This window comes from Saccoglossus kowalevskii, chromosome 22 (genome assembly GCF_978046115.1).
Source record: "Saccoglossus kowalevskii chromosome 22, keSacKowa6.1, whole genome shotgun sequence".
Taxonomy (NCBI): Eukaryota; Metazoa; Hemichordata; class Enteropneusta; family Harrimaniidae; genus Saccoglossus; species Saccoglossus kowalevskii.
Window position 1 is genome coordinate 11145947 of NC_140662.1, and position 18865 is coordinate 11164811.

The following is an 18865-nucleotide window of genomic DNA, read 5'->3' on the forward strand; positions in this document are numbered from 1 at the left end:
GGTCAAAGTCTAAGGGAGTTTACTACGAAGTTTGCTAATGGGGGAGTGCGAAAAGGTCCAATTGTTTGGCCATGTGAGATTTCTTTGAGAATTGATGCAGTGATGACATCCGGGTTGATGTGAGCTGATTTTGCATTGCGAGTGTATCTGCTGTGGTGATGACCATTGAAACCGAGATTACAGCCATGTGATAGGTCATGGAGTAGTGTGGCTACAAATGTTTTGTCTGGATGAGTCTGGAGTTCAGCAGCGAAGTTACTAATTCGGAGTGGAGTTGACGGGAATAAAGTTCGGATTGTGCTGGTTTTGGTTATGATGTGCTCGAAAGGGCTGTGGTGGAAATGGCTGTAGTTTTTCTTTGGTGTTGTGTGATAAGGCACCATGGTCTGTAGCGGAGCATGTATAACATTTATGCAGACGACCATTTTGGCAGGGAGTACTGCAATTATTACGATTGAAATCTCTGCAGATCGGTGGTGATTGCCCAGTGATAACATTAGAGCGTTGTTTATTCTTACTCCAGTAGTAAGGATTTGGTGAAGCAGTTGTGTCGGTAGTATACCTACTACAATCTGTTTTCTTGTGACCCTTTTGACCACATAGGAAGCATGAAGGGATTATGAGATGTGGATGCTGCTGGAAATGAACAAAATCCAAAGAAGGGCTTGGTAGACTCCAGTTGACAGTTTCAGGGTACCGTGCAGCATTTAGGCGGAAGGCCTTGTCATAACGCAACCAGGCTTCAGGCTTGTAGATTTCTGCTTTTGATGCGATGTAGCCCAAGTAGTTCGACAAATGAATGCGTTCTTCCGGAAAGTAGAATTCTCTGTATGCCTGAAATATTGCAAAACACTGTGCCCAAGTAGCGAAGGAGTCAATGTTTTTACGTTTGCTCTGGGTGGTGTACGTAATCAAGGATTCCGGTTCATTGGGGTCGACGGAGATGTGCGTCTTTCTGTTCTGAATGTTGGTTGGTTTCAAAGAATCAGGGTGTAAATCACTTAATTCGATGAACTTACCCTTGTTTGATAGCGATGAAAGAAGAGCTGAGTCCACGTAAGGCAAGTGGAGATTGGCTGGTGGTATGCGAGGAGCTGGAGAAATGGTCGGATGTGTCATCGCGGCGAGGTTGTGGAAATTCGTGCGAGTGGCCGCCGCCATGCTTGGTAAGTTGTTGTTATGCACAGCGCCATCCATGAACATCCGGGCGAAAGCTTGTAATGGCGGCCGTTTGTTGACATGTAGGATTAGTGGAGACGATCGTTGATTTGATGGGGTGCTGGTTAGCTTGTTGAGCCATGGCTTGAGCGGTACTGACTGCAATGACCGACGCTGGAGATAGGCTACCCGGAGATAGTAAGCCAGAACTAGAAGTATTAACAGTATTCGCTACGGAATTTTCTGTACGTGCAGCGGCGGAACTTGCTTGAAGCAGAACATGAGGTTGGCTCTGCGGCTGTATGTTAGCCAGTGCAGAGGCTATTTTTTCGCTGATCAAGATGTCGATGTTACTTGGAAGGTCACACGATGTTGCGGACCTATTTCTTGATACTCGGGGTTGTACGGGTTGCTCTTCCGTTGTAGAGAAACGAGCAGGCGTGCGGGTGGTGCGACCGGACTTTCGTGTAGCTTTAGACTTGCCCATAATAACGTCGTTGAGATGTTGATCGGTGAACGAAGGATGAGAATTATCGGAGCAAAATGACGAGTTGTAAGCAGGCTGCTTGCAGGAACGAGAATGCTAGTCTCATTGCAGCTATGTACGCAAGGCAACTTGGTGACGCTAAGGTTTGAATATTAAGCAGGATTATGTAAAGCAGAACTTAAATGTCAGGGTTCACAGAAACAATACCAATGTTGTTATATAATGTTATATAATATTGAACTTGATTAAACACTGAATGAATGGTAAAGCAACATGATGTCAAGATATGTTATGGGTTGGCCTAGAGAGGGCAGATGGTCATTCCCCTGCATTAACACCGATTACACTGGTGTGTAATCGTAGTATATATAAGCCCTATACACTGTATGTCTGTGTCAGTGTTTCTGTTTTTTGTTTGTTTGTCTGTCTGTCTGTCTGTCTGTCTGTCTGTCTGTCTGTCTGTCTGTCTGTCTGTCTGACTTGCAGTTAAGTCGTACATACATCTGTCTTCTTTTTTGTTTATTTGTCCATATATTTGTATAGTCATAAATCAATGATCACGCCACTACCAATGTAAAATAAAATGTTTTGAATAATTATTCCAATGTCAAAAATAAATTATAAATGAAATCAAAAATCAATTTCAAAATGTTCAAAATGCTTCTCATCATGGCTGGTTTATTCAGATTAGTAAAACATCAAAAATTCACTTGTATAAAGCAGTCAGTCACATACAGTACCTTACCGATCACTCCACAACTAATGTCTGATTGAAAAAAATCATTTTAATAAAAAGAAACTTTTGGTGAAACTACTAATGATTAAAAAAATCATTGCAGGATCTATGTCAGCACAAGAAAACTCAATGTCAAAAAGTTTCCATCATGTTTGTTTTTGTGATGTGATCTTTTGGCCTATCTTATTCACAGACTGTTGCCTTTGTGCCATGGGGTGTTCTAATCATAACCCTATCCCACAAAATCTGAAATAGAGCATTCTTGGTAACTCCATATTGATTGAGGTAACACACAAGACAGTCTCATACCTGTTTACGGCTGTCGGTATATTTTAGTGTCTGGCCAGAGATATTTTATACAATTCACTTGTTACTGTTTTTTTTCAATTACCCAAGAATCCTCCATTACATATTTTGCCACTATTTTTGCACAAAAATGGCAAAAAATCATAGATAATAATACATAAAAAAACACATATTTACAACAACCATACCTAATAATATTAATGTCATGATACATTAATTTTCCTGTTTACTAATTAGAGCAATGACTCACATTTTCATTGTAAATTTGTTTAAGTATATTGTAAAAATAATTAAAAGTAATGCAGTGCATAAGCAGTTTGTGAAAAGTGGAACAAATGTACAGATTTTTCATGTGTTGTATTGTGCTTATGTGTATTACTGCATTATTATTAGGGTACATTGAGATTAATACAGTATGTGCACTATTATTTAGGAACTTTTATACAATTTATGTTATATTATTCTATTAGAGACGTTGAGATTAATACAATACATGGCCATTAACATTAATGTGTGTTTAATATATTATGTTAAACAGTGTTTATAACACAAATTTCGCCAGTTTCCCATGTGACTTTTTGTTCATGTGACTTTGCATTTCTTTGTTGTTTTCTTCCAGGCGCCATATTAAAATCAATTTCTCTGTTGTTGTTACCTAAATAAGTATTTTATTCTTTGATCCTACCACCATCCCAAAACACACCTCCTGGGACTTCGCCATAGTTTCAGTAACTTCATATAAGTTAATATTAAAAAACAAAATAGTTCTACCTATTCCCTTTTTTGGTGAGCATGCAATAACATTGTATCTCTATGATTTCTTATAGATACATGGGCTGAAATAGAGAAAAAACAAAAACTCATTAGAAGACAATGTTTGGCAAAGAAGCCACATAATATAAAGGTGAAATGTCCCAAGGTACGAGCTGCTGTTCACTTTATAGATTAACTCGTGTATATCAGCAATTGTTTTTTTAGCTCCGCTGTTGACTTTGTCGAGCAGAGCTTATCATATGAGTGGTTGTCCGTCTTCGTCCGGTGTCTGTCGTCCGTGTCAACTTTTTACCTTTTCAACATCTTCTTAAAAAATGGAAGCCTGAATGCTTTGATACTTAGTGTATATGTACCTTGGGTGGACCTCTCTTAGATTTGTTCATTTCATGATGATATCTTTTGGTCATACTTTGTAATATTTGGTAAAAAGTGATATTTTGGACTTCTTGTTAAAAACCACAAGTCTGATTGCTTTGATGCTATACATATTGTTCATTTTCTAATGATGTCTTCAGTTCTTTAATTGAAATGTGCATTGCTAACAGTGAAGCCATCTCAGCCAACAGGCTGCTTGTTTTTTCTCTTCTTAAAAGCCATGATTCTGTGCATGGTCTTTTGGTATAAACTTAAAGGTATTTTGATTGGACTACAAGTCTCTATATTTAATGAATATTTTTGTTGCTGTGGTGTAATTGGTGTATTCTCAGAACCCATTGCAGTATTGTGTTGATGAAGTTGTATGGTAGGTTTGTTTTGTATTCTGTAATTTACCGGGGTAATCTTATTCATGTACAATAATGGACAACCATTCAACCAATAATTAGATATAATCACATGACAAATGAGTTTCCTAGTGGACACACTGCCTTATTAACTCACCATAGTCTTAATTGAGGGATCAGAAGGATTGGTGAATGTAATTTTTTCTCTTCATTTTGTAACTGTATACTGTATTAGGTTTTCATGCCTGTTTTCACCCATTATTATTAGTTTCAGTCCTGGGTGAGTGTACCATGTCAGGATAGCATTATGATAAGGAGATGATCACAGACCCTTGTCACATAGTCCCAAACTGGAATATAGTCTTTGTAGCAAATGCACTTGCAAATTGCACGTAAAATTTCAAGAGAGTGAACAGTTGCATTCAATGTCTGTAATTGTTACCTGGCGCAAAAATGAATATGAACCTTTATACTTTAAAGTATATTGCCTTAAACAGCTTATATCATGTACTACTAGTATTAATTTATTTTATTTGTTTTTGCATCAGACTCTAACAATTGCAAGGGTTATATTTGATGGTAAAAAATATAAAAAGGCTGCCGGATTAAAAGACTTTGTAAGTAATAATCAGATGAGTTCTATGATTATGACCAAGAGTTTGTTACATTTTTTATTTGAAACTGTTACATGCTGGATCTAACTGTGACAACACATATAACAGTTTTGATGTTATTTGATACTGTTATCTGATTCATCAATTTAATTTTGACTTCCTTATCATTTATTTTTTATCAGCATGTTTAAATAAGGATTGCTGCCTCAGAATGTATTGAGCACACAATGTTTTGTTTGTTATCTACTGCGCAATGTTTTAAAGCCATGTGTGTGTTTGTCATAATTTTTAGCTCCGCTGTCGACTTTGTCGAGCAGAGCTTATCATATGAGTGATTGTCCGTCGTCGTCGTCCGTGTCAATGTTTTACTTTTTCGACTTCTTCTTGAAAACTACAAGCCTGAATGCTTTGATACTTGGTGTATATGTACCTTGGGTAGACCTCTCTTAGATTTGTTCATTTCATGTTGATATCTTCAATTCTCTAATTTTGGTGAATATTTTTGTCATTTTTGGTAAAAAGTGATATTTTCGACTTCTTGTTAAAAACCGCAAGTGCAATTGCTTTGATATTACATATATAGGTACTACATGTGTACCTCTCTCAGATTTGTTCATTTTGTAATGATATCTTTAATTCTCTAATTTTGGTGAATATTTTTGTCATTTTTGGTAAAAAGTGATATTTTCGACTTCTTGTTAAAAACCGCAAGTGCAATTGCTTTGATATTACATATATAGGTACTACATGTGGACCTCTCTCAGATTTGTTCATTTTGTAATGATATCTTTAATTCTCTAATTTTGGTGAATATTTTTGTCATTTTTGGTAAAAAGTGATATTTTCGACTTCTTGTTAAAAACCGCAAGTGCAATTGCTTTGATATTACATATATAGGTACTACATGTGGACCTCTCTCAGAATTGTTCATTTTGTAATGATATCTTTAATTCTCTAATTTTGGTGAATATTTTTATCATTTTTGGTAAAAAGTGATATTTTCGACTTCTTGTTAAAAACCGCAAGTGCAATTGCTTTAATATTACATGTATAGGTACTACATGTGGACCTCTCTCAGATTTGTTCATTTTGTAATGATATCTTTAATTCTCTAATTTTGGTGAATATTTTTATCATTTTTGGTAAAAAGTGATATTTTCGACTTCTTGTTAAAAACCGCAAGTGCAATTGCTTTGATACTACATATATAGGTACTACATGTGGACCTCTCTCAGATTTGTTCATTTTGTGATGATATCTTCAATTCTCTAATTTTGGTGAATATTTTTGTAATTTTTGGTAAAAAGTGATATTTTCGACTTCTTGTTAAAAACCACAAGTCCGATTGCTTTGATATTACATATATAGGTACTACATGTGGACCTCTCTCAGATTTGTTCATTTTGTGATGATGTCTTCAATTCTCTAATTTTCGTGAATATTTTTGTAATTTTTGGTAAAAAGTGATATTTTCGACTTCTTGTTAAAAACCAATAGTTCAATTGCTTTGATATTACATATTTAGATACTACATGTAGACCTTTCTCAGATTTGTTCATTTTGTGATGATATCTTGGATTCTATAATTTTGGTGAATATTTTTGTCATATTTGGTAAAAAGTGATATTTTCGACTTCTTGTTAAAAACCAAAAGTTCAATTGCTTTGATATTACATATATAGATACTACATGTAGACCTTTCTCAGATTTGTTCATTTCGTGATGATATCTTCAATTCTCTAATTTTGGTGAATATTTTAGTCATTTTTGGTAGAAAGTGATATTTTCGACTTCTTGTTAAAAACTGTAAGTCCGATTGCTTTGATACTATACATATTGTTCATTTTCTGATGATGTCTTCAGTTCTTTAATTGAAATGTGCATTTCTAACAGCGGAGCTATCTCAGCCGATAGGCTGCTTGTTTTTATAGAATTGGCATTTAATCAATCGAAGTGGGAACAAAGAACCTGCTATGCAAAATGAAGTATTTAAATTTTCATACTCTGATATTTTACCAACAGGTTCCTTTTAATGTACCATTAACAGTAAACAATGTAAAGGAAAAATGCTGCATATTCTACAACAGTAGATTTACCTCATCAAAATTGTTGGGTGGGACAACAGGTCCTGAGTTTACCTGTGATGACCAAATTCAGAGTAAAACTAGTTTTTATTTTTATAAGGTTAGTATAATTACTGATTTCCTCATATAAATTTTGGACTGGTGGCCATTTACTGCTATTCTGAGAGTAGCTCATCGATATTGATTGTTAAAAAATTCTGACATTACTGAAGGATTTCTTTTGTAGTTAGTCTCACAGTGAACACAATCATCTCTATTTCTAATCTATGAATGTACATTTCAAAATGGATGTTAAATGTTATAGGCTGATGAAGAAGAATATGACAACAGTGATGATGACAAGGAAGAAGATGATGATCATGTTGGAGGTGGGGAGATGAGAGAACCAAGTAGAAGGTGTGTATGAAGCTGTATAGGAAACACTAGTTTATACTACTAGACAGCTAATTACTTAATATTAAGTAATACCTGTACTGTATTTGCTCTATTAAAATCTCATCTCCAATGTATACTTATTTGACTACCCTTTAATTTATGTAAGCACAACTATTAACAGAACAAACATGGTATTGTAATAAATCCAACATCTATGGTATTTGCAAAAATATCGCTGTGTATAGCTATATATCACTGAGCAGTTTCATTGACTCTGCGTTTGATGTGAAGCATTTTGCATTATAATTAGTCTGAGATGCACACCAGACTCTTGTTTTGTGCTCTGTATCACCATTATGCTCCTCCCTCCCTTTTGAATTCATGCGATGACTATTTAATACTTGTGTTACCACTGTGGTCAAGCAAACTTTGAACATCGAACATTACTCTTGAAATAGAATTCAAACAGCAATTCATGACGATATTTATTGTAATAAAGTTAATAAAAATGTGTCAGATAACTCACAAACATAGTAACTTTCAGATTAGATTCATGGCCAAGTTACTCAAAATTGAATGACTTTCAACTAAGTTTTGCAATCAGTACAACATTACTACAACAGGAAGGTAAAACTGCATACATGCATACTTTTTTATTCTTTAGTTTTATCATGAGTGACATAGTTGATTACAGTGAGAACTTAGGTAAAAATGGTGAGTATTTATACAACATTAATAGATTGAAAATGTGTTAGATCTTTCACTCAATGCTTATCATGGTTGGTTACGATTGTTAAATGAACTACTATTGAATGATGAAAGGGGACATTGTAAAATTTATTTCTCAATTGAACTTGTAGCTGGAACTAGGAATTTTTTTCTACTTGAAAGAATAAATTACTAGGTGTGTTAAACATTGAGGTTGTTATTTGTAAACCAGGTATACTGATTAGCAGCACTTACATAAATAACAGTGGTGTGTTATTGCCAAAAGTGATATTTGTCTATTACTGTGATGTAATTGATGATTTATATATGGTTCTATTAAAAATGCACTTTCAAACCAAATTAAGTATCCAAGTATCTTCCATCCTTGCAGAATTCTCAGCTTCAGCTAAACTTAAAAGCTTTGCAAGATGTGCAAGTGACAACCTTGGTAAGAATATACATGTACTGCTTTTCTTTATTCAACATACTCTGGTCTATGTGATACATTTTTTTTCTCTTTAAATTTTAGTTCAAATTTGTGCATACGTAAGCATTCATGAGTTGATTTCATTGAAACTTCAGACATGTACAATACATAGTGCCAGACATAATGTTTTCTAGATTACTGGTATAACACTAACTTTAGTACATCTTTAGAAAAACACTGTTTGTATTTGTTTTTAACAACATTTGTGTTTCCATTCTCATTTTTATCAAGAACAATATATGAATAATTCATCAAACAAGACTGATTACCATTTTTGTTATTGGTAGCGTTTTCCATTGAGTATTTAATTAAGGTTTCCTTTTACAAAATATTATTGAGACATACTTGACCCGTTTCGATAAAATTTCACAATACATGGTAACTGGAGTTTGTATATTAATGTTTTGTAGCAATATTAACTAAGATTAATGAATTGTTTTCTCATTAGCTGTTTCTGATAGAAAGAGAACTGCTGTAAAGATAAGTGATGAAATACCCAAGTCTTCTAGTATGTATTATATTCTACTACATGTATTATAAACTCCTGTTCATCTGTCGATCACATAATGTGTTATTATAATCTAATGTATATTAGTTTCCATTAAAAATTGTACTCTAGATTACTAAACTCTAGCACTTACATATATCTGCAAATCTCATTGACACTACACGATTTCCAGCTGAAACTTCATTTCCCACATTGTTTAGTCTCCATATTCACATTTTGATACACTGCCATTCACTACTGGACATCTCTCACTCTCTTTGTTGGGCAGATGGCGGGTGCAGTCTCCGAGCTTCGGAGTGCAATGAACCAGATGGTTCAGATCAAATTCGCTAGCCAGTTGGTCACTGCCAACGGTAAACCAAGGGCGCCCCAAGCACAGAAAACACAACGCCCTAAGGCGAAGTCCGCTAGCCAGAATAAACCAGGAGGCAAGTGCTCATACCCTTCCACGGGAGGGAAGAGTAGCGGCACGCCCCTAGGGAGGAAGGGACCAGGTGGTGGCTCCTCACCCTCCTCGTTTGGTGCTTACCTCTGCGACCCGGGGGGACAGGCATGTATTCGGCTAGTGGCCAGCTGCAGGTCACAACAGTGAATACCGCAAGCCTTGGGGAAACTCGCCTCATGAGAGAAGAGAGCACCCACACCTTGCAACTGCCAAACCCATGGCCACATATCCCTTTCGTACACAGATTATGCCAGTGTAGTCAGGTTTGGAGGCAGTGGGTGACTGATCCCTGGACTTTTCCAGGTGGTGACATTCTGTTACGGGATACCACTGAAATCTCCATCTCCCCTGTCTGTGTCTCCTCTATTGGGCACTGCCAGGGGATTCCCGCAAGGCAGAAGCAATCAGACAAGGAAGTAGACAGTTTGCTGGAAAAGAGCGCCATACAAAAGGTAGATCGGTACTGTACACATCCTTTAAAATCTAGAAAATGTTTACTAATATCTAGCAGTAATACATTTTCATCAGCTAATGAGTTGCAATTTTTTTCATTCAGTTGGAATTACCAAATTTCTCAAACTTGGGACGAGCCTACCATGCACTTCTCTTGAAAAGATCTGTAAGTCATAATTTATTTTTATTTTTGTATAAATTAATGTTTCATTAATGCCATGCATGGCTTACCGTAGTTTTGATATCGAAAGACGCAAAGATTAATTTCTATAACAGGATCATTTGAAATTGATATAAAGTGTATATTCCAAAAATATATCCTATGGATTTGACCATGCACTTGTGAAAGTTAAATAATTAAAAGAAATTTTGCGTGTGTTACTAGTAACTACATTGTACATGTATTGGTAATACTAATAGATTCTCGTGTTGTTGGTTATACATTACAGATTCCTCAGGGCTTGTGTATATTGCAGAGATAAAACAAGATGGAATCAAATGGAGAGAAAGTGCTTATCCCATAAAATTTAGAATTGGATCTTTTATTGGAGAAGGTGGTATGCGAGAGTGTTACACCTGTACAGTAATTAAGTGTGATGTGTTTGATGAAAACAAGGAATATGTAGTGAAATCATACAAGGAAGATACAATACAGTTAATGCATACTGAACACTATAAGTTATTTGGTAAAAGTAGAAAAGATTCTATAATCAGCATGACCAAAAAGGTGAGTAGGATAATATGTAGTAAATTCTTTCTAGCTAGTCTACATGATTGATATGCATTGAGTATGACATTTTTACCTTGCCCGTACTATCAAAGATGGAAGGGAAGGGTATTATTAACGGTAAATTTTTTGTCCGGCGCTGTTGTTGTTGTTGTCATTAATAATTTTTATTGTGTGCACAATAACTTTACTAATTCTATTCCAAACTTCATCAAACTTGGTCATCTTATTCATCAGTATAAAGTCTTCCCTGAGTTTGAAAAACAGATGTCCTGTATGAAAATATCATGCAAAAATTGAGAAAATCTGATAAAATATTTTGACTGTTTTTACTTAACTGATCACTGGTGATATGCAACAAAGGTCATTGATCTCAGTGGAAATATGCATTGTTGTATGTGTTCAATGAAGCAAATCATTTATCTTGTAATAATATCCTTGGGTATGTATCTCCCAAATCCCATGGGAATACTATGCTGGGTTTCAAAACCAACTCATGAAGAGAGTTTTTGCACAGTCTGATACACATTTGCAAACCTACCAATAAAATCTTCACAGAAAACATGATGTCAGAAAATCAATATAAGCACACCTATGAACTGGGTGCCAATCTTTGATCAAGATCTGAAGGTAATAGAAAATCTGTTTAGTTCAAAGTTATTGAATTAAAAACAAAACATAAAAAATACATAAAAAGCAAAACGTTGCATCCACATTTTAAAAAAAAATTGTACTAAAATATATGTATTCTGTATTTGACAAACAGTTCAGTTGACAAATGAAAACTCACAGGAATTTGTTTCAGCTATTAGAATAGAATGATAGAGCTTTTATAATACTAGTTTAAAAACTCACTTCAAAAACAAAGATTGCAGTGTTTGAAGATGTAGATTCTCAGGAGGCAACAGTACTGTTGACTCCTCTCTCCACTGGACACCAACTAACTATTTAAGTAGATTTGCATACAAAGCAGAGCTTGCAACATGATAGCTATTTATAGAGGGTGTTTTTTTACTTTTCATATAATAGTCACACAATGAGGCAGTTCATATTTGTCTCAGTGAAATTATTAATTTTTAACATACACCTGTACAAAATACTTGGACAAAAGCCAGCTAAGATTTTCTGTTTTCTTACATGTTTTATGAATCCATTTATGTTTAAATGCAGCACTTTTTTTCTGAGATGAAGCTTTTGTTTTATACTAAAATATCTGAATTACTTTGAATAAAGCTGGAAATTATGTCCCTTAAAATAATTAAATTAGGCACCAATGTTTTTGTAAGATATTTATATCTATCAAGGAAATTCGGTAAACTGCTTTCTCACTGTTGTTTCAATCCCAAAACTTGTTTGTATTCAAAATTAATTATGACAATGCATATTCATATTGAAACAAACTATGATAAAGGGAATTATATTATATAACAAAGGGCAAGGTCATCAGAGTTCAACTATATTTTATCTTTGCTCTCAACTTCTTTGAACTGTTGTTGAGATGTTCTCTGAGAATTGTTCATTTTATGTCAACAAATGAACAAATCACATATTTTTAGCATATTTATGTCATGTTTGGTCAAAATAGACATAGTGAAATACCATTTTGTTGTCTAAAGTTCTAAATTATTGTATCTCATAATGTTGAGCATTATTAATGCTTCAATAAATGACACAAGACACAAGGTTTTGGCAAAAGTGGAAGGGGGAGCGAATTGCGGATGCAGACGTCGCAGCGAACAGCTCCATGATGCGACTCGTCTGTGAATTGCATCATGAAGCTGAGCGCGTGGTACCTGGTTGCAACCTTCCACCAGCAGAGACTGTACAGGCGGGCGTCATGGCTGGCGTCCCCCTGGCGGGAGCCTGCAGATGGACTCACAACCCCAGGGGGATGGACAGCGTGGGTACCCGTGTAAAGTCTGCTTGGTCTGTGGTGGAAACCCCCAAATTTAAAGGCAGGATGATGTGTTGCGGGAGATGGGCTTTTAGGTGCATGTCTTTTAACTCTTTGTCACTTTCAATCACAGGAGGTGCAGTCACAAATGGCTGCTAGGATGTTATCATTAAATTTTGAAAAGCAAGTACCTGCTACTTTTGGGGAAACACCAAGGTAACTGGTAACATTGTATTAATATTGATTATAAGTTGCTGAGTTAAGTTTTATCTCCTGTTAAAAATGTCACTGGTACCTGTATATCAAAATCGTTTCCAGGATGAAACATAAATGTCACATAATACAGTACAGTATATACAGAAGTAGAATGTGACTACACTACACACTAAATTGTCCTGGGTACAGTATGATTTTACCCAAAAAAAATGTATACTAAATTCTTGTGTATGCTTTCTTTTCATTCCAGTGTTATTCCATGCTACTTGCTTGTACAAGATAGTAATGTACTTGTATATATGATAGAAGAGAAGTTAAAAGGGAAGTTTGTCAAATATGTCAACAATGATGGGCATATAAACAAAACACTAGCAACCACAGATAATGGCAAAAAAATTTTGGCATTCTGTCATTATGTCTTTGAACATTTTAAGTTCAAGTTATTAGTGACAGATCTACAAGGTATCAGAATTTGTTTGTATGTTGATATAATCATTAGCATAATATCATTTATGGTTAGATCAATATGTTTTGCTTCATAAATTTGCTACATTGTATGTTGGTATGTTTTGTTTCCACTCTGATTTGTCTTGTTATATTGTTAACTCTTCTTTAGGTTATTTAGTGACTATTTTTTCACACAGTGGAGCTATTTGTGCTTCAACTAGTTAAACTATAGCTAATGCTGAACAAATATAAGGCATTACAGTTAAAAAGTTTATGCAAAATCAGCATCACCGTCATGCTAAATTGGCATTGCTGTATCATGGCCATGTTTAATAATAGTGAGCACTAACATGTTTTATTGTATGGTTTATATGCATGGTTTGTACATACCCAATTGTGACATGCCTCATCCATAATGATATAAAAAGATGGTCAGCAATGTAGTTACCATGGATAAAGATTTCATCATGACTAAAGTAGTATTTTTCTGTTTTACTGTAGGTGTTGGTCTAAAATTAACGGATATTGCTCTTGCCACCTGGGAAGTGATGGATCCAGATAGTCAAGATTTGTGAATAAATCATTAGATCTAACATATTAGTTCAAATTTTAAAACCATCGGATGGTATAGCTGTGTCATTGTGTCTATCCATAGTTCAAATGGTATAGCTGTGTCATTGTGTCTATCCATGGTTCAGATGGTATAGCGGTGTCATTGTGTCTATCCATGGTTCAGATGGTATAGCTGTGTCATTGTGTCTATCCATGGTTCAGATGGTATTGCAATGTCATTGTGTCTATCCATGGTTCAGATGGTATAGCTGTGTCATTGTGTCTATCCATGGTTCAGATGGTATAGCTGTGTCATTGTGTCTATCCATGGTTCAGATGGTATAGCCGTGTCATTGTGTCTATCCATGGTTCAGATGGTATAGCTGTGTCATTGTGTCTATCCATGGTTCAGATGGTATAGCTGTGTCATTGTGTCTATCTACATTCCTTGTATTCAAATTATTATCTTTTTTTTTTTTTTATGCCTTTTTGTTCCCTTACTCTTTATGTGGTTATTTTTCTTTTACTAATATCTGATTTGTAACCCTTTTCATCCCCTCCGGGGGATGTTGTGTGTTAATAAATAAATATAAATAAACATAGTTCAGATGGTATAGCTGTGTCCTTGTGTCTATTCATGGTTCAGATGGTATAGCTGTGTCATTGTGTCTATCCATGGTTCAGATGGTATAGCTGTGTCATTGTGTCTATCCATAGTTCAGATGGTATAGCTGTGTCATTGTGTCTATCCATGGTTCAGATGGTATAGCTGTGTCATTGTGTCTATCCATGGTTCAGATGGTATAGCTGTGTCATTGTGTCTATCCATGGTTCAGATGGTATAGCTGTGTCATTGTGTCTATCCATGGTTCAGATGGTATAGCTGTGTCATTGTGTCTATCCATGGTTCAGATGGTATAGCTGTGTCATTGTGTCTATCCATGGTTCAGATGGTATAGCTGTGTCATTGTGTCTATCCATAGTTCAGATGGTATAGCTGTGTCATTGTGTCTATCCATGGTTCAGATGGTATAGCTGTGTCATTGTGTCTATCCATGGTTCAGATGGTATAACTGTGTCATTGTGTCTATCCATGGTTCAGATGGTATAGCTGTGTCATTGTGTCTATCCATGGTTCAGATGGTATAGCTGTGTCATTGTGTCTATCCATAGTTCAGATGGTATAGCTGTGTCATTGTGTCTATCCATGGTTCAGATGGTATAGCTGTGTCATTGTGTCTATCCATAGTTCAGATGGTATAGCTGTGTCATTAGGTCTATCCATGGTTCAGATGGTATTGCAATGTCATTGTGTCTATCCATGGTTCAGATGGTATAGCTGTGTCATTGTGTCTATCCATAGTTCAGATGGTATAGCTGTGTCATTGTGTCTATCCATAGTTCAGATGGTATAGCCGTGTCCTTGTGTCTATCCATAGTTCAGATGGTATAGCTGTGTCATTGTGTCTATCCATAGTTCAGATGGTATAGCTGTGTCCTTGTGTCTATCCATAGTTCAGATGGTATAGCTGTGTCATTGTGTCTATCCATAGTTCAGATGGTATAGCTGTGTCCTTGTGTCTATCCATAGTTCAGATGGTATAGCTGTGTCATTGTGTCTATCCATGGTTCAGATGGTATTGCAATGTCATTGTGTCTATCCATGGTTCAGATGGTATAGCTGTGTCATTGTGTCTATCCATAGTTCAGATGGTATAGCTGTGTCATTGTGTCTATCCATAGTTCAGATGGTATAGCCGTGTCCTTGTGTCTATCCATAGTTCAGATGGTATAGCTGTGTCATTGTGTCTATCCATGGTTCAGATGGTATAGCTGTGTCATTGTGTTTATCCATGGTTCAGATGGTATAGCTGTCATTGTGTCTATCCATAGTTCAGATGGTATAGCTGTGTCCTTGTGTCTATCCATGGTTCAGATGGTATAGCTGTGTCATTGTGTCTATCCATGGTTCAGATGGTATAGCTGTGTCCTTGTGTCTATCCATGGTTCAGATGGTATAGCTGTGTCATTGTGTCTATCCATAGTTCAGAAGGTATAGCTGTGTCATTGTGTCTATCCATAGTTCAGATGGTATAGCTGTGTCATTGTGTCTATCCATAGTTCAGATGGTATAGCTGTGTCCTTGTGTCTATCCATGGTTCAGATGGTATAGCTGTGTCCTTGTGTCTATCCATAGTTCAGATGGTATAGCTGTGTCCTTGTGTCTATCCATAGTTCAGATGGTATAGCTGTGTCATTGTGTCTATCCATGGTTCAGATGGTATAGCTGTGTCATTGTGTCTATCCATGGTTCAGATGGTATAGCTGTGTCATTGTGTCTATCCATGGTTCAGATGGTATAGCTGTGTCCTTGTGTCTATCCATAGTTCAGATGGTATAGCTGTGTCCTTGTGTCTATCCATAGTTCAGATGGTATAGCTGTGTCATTGTGTCTATCCATGGTTCAGATGGTATAGCTGTGTCCTTGTGTCTATCCATGGTTCAGATGGTATAGCTGTGTCATTGTGTCTATCCATGGTTCAGATGGTATAGCTGTGTCATTGTGTCTATCCATGGTTCAGATGGTATAGCTGTGTCCTTGTGTCTATCCATGGTTCAGATGGTATAGCTGTGTCATTGTGTCTATCCATAGTTCAGATGGTATAGCTGTGTCATTGTGTCTATCCATGGTTCAGATGGTATAGCCGTGTCATTGTGTCTATCCATGGTTCAGATGGTATAGCTGTGTTCTTGTGTCTATCCATGGTTCAGATGGTATAGCTGTGTCATTGTGTCTATCCATGGTTCAGATGGTATAGCTGTGTCATTGTGTCTATCCATGGTTCAGATGGTATAGCTGTGTCATTGTGTCTATCCATTGTTCAGATGGTATAGCTGTGTCATTGTGTCTATCCATGGTTCAGATGGTATAGCTGTGTCATTGTGTCTATCCATAGTTCAGATGGTATAGCTGTGTCATTGTGTCTATCCATGGTTCAGATGGTATAGCTGTGTCATTGTGTCTATCCATAGTTCAGATGGTATAGCTGTGTCATTGTGTCTATCCATGGTTCAGATGGTATAGCTGTGTCCTTGTGTCTATCCATGGTTCAGATGGTATAGCTGTGTCATTGTGTCTATCCATGGTTGAAATGTGTCCCAGTGATATTTCAGAAAATAATTATCAGATGTGGATGACACAGCTACCGTAGTTTACATGCTATGCTGTGGAAAACACACAGGTAATTACACACAGATAATTCATGAAGACAGGTACAATTAAACTCTCTGTAGAGGTATACTATGAGCAATTCACATCTGTATCTGTATTCATTGTTGGTGACATATCAAGTACATATTTTAACCATTAATATTTATTTTTTATACTGTTATTTAAATTTTAAAAATCTTTACTGTAGTAATTAAGTGAATCTTCAACTTTACTTGCAAAAAAATTAGGGAACAAAATATTTGTTCAGTTCTTTTCTGACAAAAAATATATAAGCCTGATTTATATATTGATATTTCATCTTTACTGTTACATATAGTAGTGCAATAACTATCAACAAAATGATATACTATATTTGTCTTCATTACTATTTTCATAGGTATTTTGGATGTGATAACATGTCTAAAACTGGCATAGTGACTTTCAGTAAAGAACATAACTTATGCAACAGCTATTGTCTTCTATTGAATCTTAAAGGTAGAGCCATGCAGTTAGTCTAAAACCGAAACATATTAATCAAATTTATATCATATCAGTCAATTTTTGTTATTTTTAAATATATGGATAATCAATTTGTTTGAGGAAAGTTTTGACATGTACGTAATGTTTAGACTAATAATATTTTGGAATAACTTCTTTTTCTTCTCTTTTCTTTTTCTTGACACTAACAATTTTAATTTTTATGCTGTTTTGTTCCACCCATAACAATACAAACTACAATACTGTATTTGCTATATTGGAAGTACATGACAGAGGTTATTTTGTGGATAAAATAAGTCAAAATGTATGCAAAAAATGCAATATTTGGTTTAGGTGTACTTATGTAGGAGATGTGCATCTAATAGAGCAAATATGGCAATAAAATGCCTATGGTTAACTGAAGATTTTGTGGTTATACACTCTAGGTATTGAGCCTCTTGAAGAAGAGAAACATGATGATCATAACATTACTGCTGATGAAGATTCAAAAGTTGTAAGTGTTGTGTTCTTTATTACACTGTTTTCCTGATTGTTTAATGTATGATCACACTTTTCTGCATTTGACTGTAATATTGAAAACATCTTGGGCTCATTTTTACGTAAATTATGTTTATTTTTTCAGAGTTGCAGGAGTCCCGACAAAGTTGTCATGATCTGAATCTGAGGTATCTGAGATGTCTAATGGAAAGAACAACTCTCTGCTTCAGATCCTATGTGGATGCTTGCAGGCATTTTCATAATAATAATGCATAATTTGCATGTGATTAACATACTGTGAACCAGTATTTAAAATAAGCTCAACAGTAAGACACAGGACAAGTGAGAAAGCTAATTATTTTAGTACAAATCTGTTTACACAAAGAACTACATGTATTAGGCTAGTGCTTTGCTTCATATTATTAAAGCTTAAAGATGTACTTTTAGCTGTAACAATGATTTACTATTCAAGCTTGTAAAACATGAACATGTTTGCTTATTGGCATATGCAGCTATCAAAAAATTCATTAAAAATGATCAAGCTTATCTACTTTTTTGCACACTGCAAATTAGTCCAACCCAATTGAAAACATCAATTTTAGTTAGACCATGAGAACTTACCATTTAAAGACGAGGTCACTAAGGAATTGTTGGGGGGGGGGGGGTGAATTCCTGGACAAGGTACCAACCTCAATATACATAGTATGTGGGAAGTGGGAAAGAGACTTGATGGTGAATGCCGCATATGTTTAAACTCATCTGTAGCCATACCCTGTCAGTAAACAAGACAAATTCAGAAATCTTTAGGAATAAACATGGAGCCCAAATTTAGCATTCAATTTATCTGTTGCTTAATATAACATATCAATTAAAAAAACAAAATTCCTGGTACAATAACAAGGGAGCATATTCCAGGTACAGGCTTCTTTTTTTTTTATCTTGGTCGCCACTCGTGTATGACAAAAAATATGCATAAATGTAGAGTA

At 35.5% G+C, this 18865-nt stretch overlaps 2 protein-coding genes across 2 annotated transcripts in view; both read left to right on the plus strand.

Moving 5' to 3' along the window:
• LOC144363106 (uncharacterized) overlaps positions 1–7287 on the plus strand; it is a 24884-nt gene extending 17597 nt beyond the window's left edge. The window contains exons 6-9 of the mRNA XM_085495743.1: positions 3515–3606; positions 4732–4800; positions 6820–6981; positions 7186–7287. Of these exons, the coding sequence (XP_085351869.1) occupies positions 3515–3606; positions 4732–4800; positions 6820–6981; positions 7186–7287 (425 nt within the window). The remainder of the gene's footprint in view (positions 1–3514; positions 3607–4731; positions 4801–6819; positions 6982–7185) is intronic.
• Positions 7250–17860, plus strand: LOC146728997 (transient receptor potential cation channel subfamily M member 7-like). The gene is made up of 9 exons (XM_085495696.1): positions 7250–7277; positions 8356–8412; positions 8900–8959; positions 9961–10023; positions 10307–10584; positions 12612–12694; positions 12945–13156; positions 13643–13712; positions 17828–17860. The coding sequence occupies exons 5-9, from the start codon at positions 10417–10419 to the stop codon at positions 17832–17834; spliced, it is 540 nt and encodes a 179-aa protein (XP_085351822.1). The 5' UTR covers positions 7250–7277; positions 8356–8412; positions 8900–8959; positions 9961–10023; positions 10307–10416; the 3' UTR covers positions 17835–17860.
• Positions 17861–18865: the final 1005 nt, after the last annotated feature.